Genomic DNA, 10,462 nt, shown 5'->3' with positions numbered 1-10,462 from the left:
GCGGTGGATCAGACTTCGCTTGCGATTTATGAGACACACGCTGTAGGCGCCTGCGCACTATGTCTCCTGCGTCCATCGCCGTGTACCTGCGTCTGTGCCTTCCGGTTTACCATTCTCAGTTAGTAATATGGATATGTATATATACACAAAAATATATATCTATAATAAAACTGTAAGGTCTGTGCGTATGTCCTGTCCTTTACAGCAGGGTTTCTTTGACTATGGGTCATGCATTTCCTCTGTTGGGCTGCGAGTTACTGTTGTATGTAATGGTAAAGGTTCACGAATGGTTTGTCAGGTGGGTCAAAGTGGTTCTCCGCAGGTTATACAAGCAATCGACATTCACCTGACAATCATGTTTGATCACCCTATACCCCACAACAATCCCTCACGATTGTTCAAGACGGAACGGGTGACAATCATCCAGGTATTCAACTAGGAATGGATCTCGATGACACTGAAAAGGGCAGGATTGGGTTACAACACCAATAAGGTTTAAGAATCCCTGCTTTAGGGCAATGTGATTGGTCAGTCTGCCTTTGATGTCATGACTGGAAGAGGACGTGCGAGCATTAGACACACGAAGAGGAGAAACAGCACAGAAGGCATGCCAAGATGGGCATCTTCAAAGACTGGTAGAATAAAAGTGGACAGGAGATGAGAAAGGTGCCTTGATGATAATGATGGAGTGTGAGAAGACATTCAGACACATATGAAGGAAAGGAGCTGAAGGTATACATACCCTAGAGCAAGAGATGGCATAATCTCTCGATTATAAAAAGAAATCTTGGAAGGAGACGAGACGTGATTTTCTTGGAGAGGCGCGTTATATGTCCTGTGAGACGAGTCCACACCTGGGGCCAGAAATAAAGAATAAAGAGTAGATGACAAATTAGAATGTTGTAAAGAATTCAAAAATGTTGGCACAGTACACATGCAAAGCAGGTTAGAGATAATGGAAGTACAAAAATCTCAAAGTCCTGTGAGACGGAGACTTTTAACATGAGAGTTGTTTTATTTATTAGAGAGAAAGAAACCATATTCACTAACAGGCAGTTATACATTGCGTTGTCACAATGCAAGTCCAAAAACGGAATCTTGAAGAAAAGTTCATTCCAAATATTGTTTTTACTAAAGTTTTAAAGTAAAAGTGAAAATAATGCATATGTCACAATTTCCATGAATATAACAATCTCTTAAAATTGTATATCCAGTTAACCAAACCCGGGGGTGGGCAAGCAAAGCAAGCAGTATTTTATGTCATTCTATTACCTGTCTAATATGCAAATACTGTATATATTTATATATATATACACACACACACACACACATATATATAGTGAAGAGTGGAGGTGGAAAGTAAGGACCAGGAGAACCAAAGAAACTTTTGGGTGCCAACTGTGCCACCCCGTTTAGTAACAAACATGAGCATGCAGTGCTACAACTGAAAACGGGCCTAACAACAACCTTTTTAGCCTCAATGGCTTTTCTAAAATATATCTAAACACTCAGCTCTCTCGAGTGGGTCAGCTTGGAGCCCACTGCACTTTGCCATCCTGGCATTAAGGGGTGTGGCTTACTTCAGTGGGGGAGTGGCTGACTTGCCCTCCCATGGGTCGTTTCTTTGAGGTAGGGAAGTGAAAAGAGAAGACGCGGTTAGCTTTGGCGCCCCCTCTTGTCACAGCGGGGTATTACATACTTTGTCCGAGCCTGGACATTAGAGAAAGCGATCCCTTCACGTGAATGCATGCAGTCTGTTCATCACAGAGATCTTTCAATTCAGAAGAGCTGCTTTAAATAAACGTTTCTTGCAATTTCTCCCCTCTAAAGTCTCATTCCCTCTGCCCATGCAGACTTTCTCATCTTTCTGTGCCACTCCTGCTGATGGAGACTTGGTAGGCATAACTGTCACCCCTGATTTCTCTTCTGCGGAAATGCGAAAGGAGATGTCCTGTCTGAAAAAGCAACTGGAGAAAGTCAATCAGCAGGACATTGTGAAATTGACACCATCATGTAAGTGTGTGTTTTTAAGGTTCATTTTTAAATTTGTGTTGTTTTTATGTAGCGCCGAGGGGGGCGGGGACACTTCACTGTACAGGTATGTCATCGTTAGAGCCGACAGGTGACGTTGCCCACCCAATACCAAGACTTTCTCAACCCCTGACTTGGTGAATTTGTGTTTTTTACTGTTTATCACGGGCTCTGCCCCTCTTAAAATGAAAGCTGTGGTGAATTTCATTAGTTTTGGACTTTCTGATTAGCGGATTTGACAAAATTATTTTTCATTTTTATTGAACATACAGAAAAACTATTCCTTTGCTAAAGAATTTTAGTTTTGTCATGAATACTTAGTATTCCTTGTTTGTGTTATATTATTTATTAAAATGTTTTGAATTATTTTTGAGTTTGCAGTCTTCAAGCTGCTAATTTTCAATCAAGTCCAATAATGACTGAATTAGTGACTTTTTATTATGGTCAGATCGTCCAATGGTGTGGCCATTTATAGTAAATAAACTGTCCCAACTCGATTTATTGACATGGAGGCATTATGATGCCCCCCTACTACCAGCAGCCTTGGGCAAAGCAGCAGTCAGAGACAAGATGAATGAGGCGAGTGAGCAGACAAGTGTTCTGACTTTTTAATTAAAGGGGTCAGGCGAGGAAGCAAAGTCACCAAGATGAGTCACTAAATAAACACGAGAAGGCGTCAGTCAGATGTTGAGTTAAAAGAACAGCAAGGGAATCACACAGAAATGTGCACACCCAACATTAAATCGATCCAAATTCAGATGAGAGAAAGAAACATCTTTGGTGCCAATGATGTCACATGCTGCGCCACTTCTGGGGAATCCTGGGAATTCTCCTAAATGGCGGCTAACATGAAGCTCCCAGAATGTCAGCAGTCTCAAGAAGAAGGCCAAAAATGTAAGTGTTTCAGGAATCAAAATGGAAAGTAGTCCGAGCCAAAATCAAACTCCTAAAGGTCTAAAAAACACCCTGCAAAGGCAGAAGGAATTAATAGAAGACTCCAGTCATAACAAGCGAGACTTCTTAGCCAGAAGAATATTCGAGTTTATTAAATAATACGAATTAAAGCATCCAAAGTGTACAGTGCCAATAAATAATTCAAATATAGAAAACCACAAAATCGCATCATATAAACGGCGTCCTTGGGTATTAAATGTGTGTACCCCGTTGGGCCCTTAACCTGAAAAGTGCTGTACAACGACTGACCCCGTGCTCTGTCCTCCAAAAAAGTTCCCCAAAGGGCTTCACAAAACATATAAAAACTCCTATCGTTAAAAATCATCAGGTATTGTTGGAGTTCAGGATCACAAGCGCACACCTCACCACGTCCAGTCTGATATGCAGACCCCAAACTGTCACCTCTGCCGGTACCCGCAATTTTCCAGAAGCATTGCCTCCATCAGTAAGCACAGCTCCCCAGGGCGCTTTGCCCTTCCCAAGGACGCCACCACGTTTTGCGCGTCCCTCAGCTCATCGGCTCCTGTGGCTTCTCCTCAACAACTGACAACCCAGAACTCTGACGCAGCCCTTGGTCCTGCTCTCTCGCTCTTTTCATTGTCAGCCTGGCCGCTGCTGCCCATCCCGTTTTCTTTCTCCCCTTCACGCTGTAGTAGTAAGGGTGTTGTGCCATGTTAGCCACTATGGATACAATGAGAAGTCAACCGGAAAGACGGATTACAATCTGCCAGAATCCAGTTAGCCAATCCAAGGGGTCATTTTGCTTGACTTCTCATTGCTTCCCTCTTCTGCTAGTGGCCTTGGTCTCTCTGTTCGTTCTGACAAAGACATTTACTTTTCTTCCCCCTTCTAAGACTGTCCCGCATCCTTTTGTCTCCTGCTTGTTGTCCAGCCAGTGCCTTCTGATTTAGTGTACTGCTGCTACTTCATGGTAACACACACACACACAGATTGAGGTGCACATCTCACTTGAGGCACTAAAATCACTCATAAACAATTCAAACAAGGAAATGAAGTTCAAATCAACAACATTGTGGAAACTCTTCCATCTGTTTTGTTAGTTCCCTTCATGGAGGCTTCAGCTGATGGATTTATGTATCAAGCAGATATGGTCTGGGATTTTAATGATGAATTTTAATCTTCTTCATTATAATCTTCATCTTTTTCCACTTCTGTGTGGTGTCGATGTTCTTGATCAACCTTACCCATACTGCTCAGTCCTGCAGCTCCTTCACCTTTCCCTTCAGATCTTCTTTTACCTCATCCATTACCACCCGAGTCTAAAGACAGAGCTCTTGGTTTGCCGGTTGATCTGTTGTCCACTCCTCACCTGTGCTTCCGAGCTGTGCGTAAAAACTGAGCGAATGATTTCACTTACTATTCTAAAATGGATTTATAAGAAGAACATCAATTTGACAAATCAGAGGAGATCATCAATTTGATTTGGCACAGGTCTTGCGCCGGATGCCCTTCCTGACTGCAAAGAGAAGAGGTGGTGAAGATAGACAAGTGAAATGCTTGGGTTCAACACTCAAGAGCAACAGAAAGTGGGGCAGAGAGGTGAAGAAGAGAGTGCAGGCAGGGTGGACTGGGTGAAGATGAGTGTCAGGAGTGATTTGTGATCGAAGAGTATCTGCAAGAGTGAAAGGGAAGGTCTATAAAATGGTGGTGTGGCTGACCCATAAATCATTTTAGCAGTCTTAGGATTTGTCCTCAGTTCTAAGATAGGTTGTTAGAGACTGTGCCCAAACCCAGACGTGAGTGTCTGTTGTAAGGGACCCTGACCGGGATGAAGTGCGATTCCTGGCCCAGACACCATAAGGCCATAACAGATGGGCACTGTATATCGAGATGTGACCCCTCCAGGATTCTTCTTCTTGTTTCGGCTGCTCCCATTAGGGGTTGCACAGTGAATCATCTTCTTCCATATCTTCCTGTCCTTGTCATCTTGTTCTGTCACACCCATCAACTTCATGTCTTCTCTCACCACATCCATAAACCTTCTCTTAGGCCTTCCTCTTCTCCTCTTACCTTCCAGCTCTATCCTTAACATCCTTCTCCCAGTATACCCCTCATCTCTCCTCTACACATGTCCAAACCAACGCAATCTCGCCTCTCTGACTTTGTCTCCCAATCGTCCCACCTGAGCTGACCCTCTAATGTCCTCATTTCTAATCCTGTCCATCCTCGTCACACCCAATGCCAGTCTTAGCATCTTTAACTCTGCCACCTCCAGCTCTGTCTGCCTCCAGGATGCTGCTCATTATTAACCCGATCAGGGTGGAAGATTAATGGACAGACTGGGGGAGGTTGATTGTCAAGAACAGTTCCTTTCCCAGTACAATAAATGGCAGTGCTGCTCAGGCGTGGCCCCAGTATGGACACCCACAGGGATCCATGGGATCCATAGTCCTGAGGGACAACCCTGTCGGGGTTCTTGGGTGCCATCAGGGGGTCCTGCAGGGAGAAGAACTCCCTATTTTGTGGGGTCTCCATGTGATCTGGAAGTCCTTCCACCATTTAGTGTGTTGTCACTAGAAGTACCACGGGGTCCAACATAAAAGAATCCAAATGACTGGAGTTGGGTGGAAGAGGGACGAGACTCGCCTGGAGGAGGAATTGAAGAAAGAATATTTGTGTCTATGCAATGGTTGAAGTGTTTTTTTGAATTTATTTGTGCAAGTAAACTTGTGCTGGTGAGGCTGTGTCTGGGTTTTGGGGGACAGCAGCGCCCCCTAATGATCACACGGTGTACTTGCCCTATTAGGATCACTTTGGGGCTGATTTTAAAATCCTTCTCACACGTACAGGATATATTTGTATATTGTGTGGTGTTTTGTATTATTGCTACAATTTCATGCTTTATTTAGCTGCGTGTCATTTATATTTTACTTACTGTGTAAGCCCGTGCTTTGAAAAGCCTGGGGTCCTAGAAACTATAGAAATCGTCAGGAAAAAAACTGAAATGTCACAATGTCAGGTAATTGAAAGGAACTCCTCTGGGCGTCTCCCTCTCCTAGGAGGTTTCGTTTTGCTGACGTGCTCACCTCGCTTCTGCATTAGCAGCGGAAGGATAAGTAAAAGAGATACCGCTTCGCTGATGTTAGCAGCTAAGTGAATTTATCTTTCTTTGGAGATTTCGTTTTGCTGATGTGCTCGCCTCGCTTGTGTTATGAGCGGCTAAGCGAGTTTTCTGTTTCTCACCCCGACTCCACCTCACACTGCCAGGCCAGACAAACAGACACACAAACTTCCTTACATAGACGTCTATATATAAGAATTTAACCAATAGAAGGCCTTCTTCACAGTTTCTATTCTCTTTTCTTTTTATTTTCAGGTCATGAAGCTCCAACCTTCACCCTGCAGTCTCCTGAACCTCCTGAACCTCGGAGCCGAGAGGAGTTTTTACAATGTGAGTTTGCGATTTTAATAATTTGATCATCAGAACAAAGAACTGCTCATCGTTTATTATCTATGATGGTTCTGTGACTGGTGTATCCTGGGAAAAGAGACTCAAATAGCTTTACGTATCAAGTGATGTCACTTACAGGAAATAATACAAAAAAAACAAAATCGCGTGGTATCCTGCCAACTACACCAGGCTCAGCCGTGACACGAGTCCTTTGTGAGTTCTCTTTTTCTGTTTCTCTGTCCTTTAATTTCTGTTTTCAGCTCCTCTTTTCTTTCTCTTCCCTTCCTGTTTCGCTCACTCCCTCATCTCCATCCACTTTCTAATTTCATCTGTCAATAAGGAGCTGATAAATAAATAGTACAGAAAATCAAGAGAATGTGAGCTCTGTGGACCAGTGAGGCCACAAATGTTAGAAAACACACAGTAAGAAAAGAAAATCAGAGAAATAAAAATATGTTTGTATTTTCTAAAGTTTTCAGAAGGTTTGCGAGTATCGTCTGCCTCTGAATGTGTCCGGTCATAACGAAAGAGAAATGAGCAGGCCTACACCGCTGAGAGTAGATGTACGACCTGGGACTGAAACTAAAACTCCATTGGTCTTCACTTGTTGTGGGTGAAACGCTGTGAGGAGGCTTATCACAGAGTACGGGGCTGCAGGAAGCACAAGAACATTACAAGAGACCAGATGTCAAAGGTCAAAACCGGGAAGCTACCAAGACGTGAGCCAGACATCGTCGAGCAAGAGAGCAGGCAGAAGGTGGTTTCCAGTCCAGAACTGTGGGTGGGAAAGTGACGTGATAGCTGACCTTTTAACCGATTGGGGTCTCGGCCTCCTGGAGTCCCCTCTAGCAGCCGCCAAATATGCCTAGCAAAAATGGTGACTCCATAAACGAAATGGCGTCGAATGGCGTCATGACATAATTAACACAATGAATCTAAATTCTGATGTTTGAATCAAAATCCAGCTTTAAATAAGTGAAATGTCGCTAAAAAGTAAACAGACAAATCACTACTCAGAATCCCTTTGAATCGTCAGTGGGACCAACATAAATGAAGAGGGTCCTCCTGTAGAGGGGAAGTAAAACATGGCCGTACCCATTAAAAGAACACTTGAGAACCTAAGCTCAGCACCCCAAGAGTCTCACAGGCAGCTGTCTTCAAACTGAGCAAAAGGTCAACCGAGCTCTGCACATCCTTCACAACTCTCTGATACAAAAGGTCCGCCATTATGGGACCACTTGAATGTCAACGGTGCTGCGAATCAATGCTGACTGACCCTCCAGGTGTCCTCCACCACTGCGGTAACACACCATAGGGGTCCATGGCATAAGTTTGGTTAAACTGTGCACTCAGGCTCTGTGGATGTGGGTGTTTAATGGGGGGTCTGCGGCTGATTGTGCCTGCATGTGAGTGTGCCATTGGCTACAGTTTCTTCATTTACTCTCCGGGGGTCTTAATTAGGACCATGGGAGCGGTCAGGACCCTGAGTAGATTAGAAAGGCGATTGCATAAAAATAAACAAATGTCTAGATGGAAATAATTGGAAGTGTGAGACAGGGTGGTGGCCGGTGGTCAGTGGGCCCCACGATTGAGCGAGAGGAACAGAACTCTGGGGTGGATTGTCTCCCAGTGAACAGTTATGTAGGAGTGAGGAGCAACAGGGTTTACTCGTAGGGGTCCTGTAGACACTGAGGGGGGTACAGAGAAGATGGAGGTCCAGCTAATGCTGAAGAATGGTGATTGGGACAAGAGCCCGAAAGAGGGGGACAGCTGTCGGTGTATCAGCACAACTGCAAGGCCCAATGGGTGACCCGGGGAGGTGGGATGGCAGGAAAGGCAACCCGATGGCTTCTTGGATTTCAAACTCTTTATTGTTGGCGTTCATCTTCACAAATGCACAGATCTTCTGGATCTTTTATTCAGTTGAAGTAACGCATTTATTTGATTTTTGAACACTTTATTGATGTTCAAATTGGTAATTCTGCACCATTCTGGTTCTTCTGTGGCCTCATTTGCCCTGGTCCATCCCATCTTTAGTGTCATGACCATCAATGTCCTGAGGTTCAAGGGGGGTGGGTGATCCTAGCCCAGGGCAACCCGGGCGTCACATTCACCCACACAAGAACTGGCAGGAGTGAAACGAATAAAATTAAGATTCATCACGTTGAGATCCTCTTCTTCAAGAAACTTTTCAATTTTCTAGTCATCTCATCAGTTTTGCTGCTGTGCATGTGACTTATTTGTGAACCTTCTGAAATGACTACAGACTCACCGGTACGTGAGAACTCACACACGTGACATGCTGTTGACCCGTCTTGATATCGAACTCTGCACCATTAGACACAGTCCTTCACCGGTGCCCTGTATTCATTCTCCTTCACACTTCTGATACACCCACCTATGGCCGAGCTCTGCAGATGGTATGAGATCTGAGGTGTGCGAGGTCAATAGCAAGAGAGCCAGTGTATTCATAGCCGAGTCCGACACACTTGGCCTACCAGTTAAGTAGTCCATTATTCAAGACACATTCGTGGTGTTAGCCCTTATCATCTGGAGCTTCTCCTACAGCAGTTTGGGCTGCATGGTGGTCAACACACTAATGAAGTCAAAAAACAAAATCCTCAGCATGCTAGCTGGTAGTCACTTAAGAGACAGTGTTTCTTCACCAATGGGGCACAACCCACGTTTAGGTCACACTCTGTCACCGGTGGGTAGCGAGCTGCCATTTATTGTACTGGTTGTGGATCACGTAGATCGAGGTCAATCACCCCCCCACCTGCACAAACAATCACACTCGATTCCCCAAGGTGAACAGCCCGTTCTCTCCTGCCCTGATGATCAGGATCGATTTGGTGGGTCGTGGATACACTTATATGGGTAAAAGTGGATTGAAAAGCACTGATTTGAAGCTTTTGATTGCATTATCTTGAGGATCGGGAGCACACAAGATGTTTTCCTGGAACCTTCTGTAGGGTCAGAGTCAGATCCACACACAGTTGCCCACTGCACACTTTCAGTACCATTGGGTTAACACCATTAGGTCCTGCAGCTTTACCTTCACTGTGTTTCTTCACCTGCTCCAGGGTCTAAATTCCTTCCTGACTGATGTTTCTGAAATGGTGTGCACTTGAGTCTCGTCAGCACAGCCCCTGATTGGTCCTTGTCAATTGCCTGTATTATGCTCCGCCCCCAGTCCCAGATTTCCTCACTCGTTATCTTTTCTCTTCTTTCAGACTTCTGTCCCCTCACACTGGACATCAACACGGCACACAGAGTCCTCCGTCTGTCTGAAGGGAACAAGAAGGTGAGATGTGAGAAGACTAAGACCAAATATCCTAATCATCCTGACAGGTTCGACTGGTGGGAGCAAGTTCTGTGTAAAGAGGCTCTGACTGGGACTCGCTGTTACTGGGAGGTGGAGTGGAGTGGAGACGTCATGGCGATGGGAGTCACATACAAAGGACTGAGCAGGAAAGGAAACGGTGACGAGTGCCGCCTTGGATACAATGACAAGTCCTGGACTTTGGTCTGTTCTCAGTCGTGGTCCTTTGTGTGTCACAGTAGCATGATGACTTTAATCAAAGCCCCCCACAGCCCCAGGATAGGCGTGTATCTGGACTGGCCTGCTGGCTCTCTGTCATTTTATAGCGTCTCACAAACAATGACCCTCCTGCACACGTTCAACACCTCCTTCACTGAGCCCCTCTATCCAGGGTTTTGGCTCGCTCGTAACCCGAGTGTAACAATCTGCCATCTGACATCATGTGACCACTGACTGGTACCCTTGACCAGTCGCTTGATGTCCCCAAAAGTGCAGGCCCCCTTTGTGACTGAGATGATTTTGGATTGTTGACTGCTGAGGGGTTGGGGTTTAAATTTGGAAGTGTCATAGCCAAGTGAGGACAGCCTCCATCACTTCATTTTTGAACATATGAACAGCCAGGCATGTAAGGTGTGTGAGGGTTGATGAATGAGGGTGACATCTCAGAAATGTTCAAACACTACTGATAAACGGGGGTCACTGTTAATTAGTAGCTACATAGTCATCAGGTTTACACCCCAAAA

At 44.9% G+C, this 10,462-nt stretch overlaps 1 protein-coding gene across 1 annotated transcript; it reads left to right on the top strand.

Moving 5' to 3' along the window:
• Window positions 1-286: 286 nt before the first annotated feature.
• LOC114652445 (tripartite motif-containing protein 16-like) lies at window positions 287-10,172 on the top strand. Its single transcript, XM_051927689.1, has 4 exons — window positions 287-427; window positions 1,854-2,013; window positions 6,323-6,397; window positions 9,631-10,172. Exons 1-4 carry the CDS (start codon window positions 287-289, stop codon window positions 10,170-10,172), a joined length of 918 nt encoding a protein of 305 aa, XP_051783649.1.
• Window positions 10,173-10,462: the final 290 nt, after the last annotated feature.

Source organism: Erpetoichthys calabaricus, chromosome 5 (genome assembly GCF_900747795.2).
Source record: "Erpetoichthys calabaricus chromosome 5, fErpCal1.3, whole genome shotgun sequence".
Taxonomy (NCBI): domain Eukaryota; kingdom Metazoa; phylum Chordata; class Cladistia; order Polypteriformes; family Polypteridae; genus Erpetoichthys; species Erpetoichthys calabaricus.
This window is presented reverse-complemented; position numbering and strand designations above follow the sequence as displayed.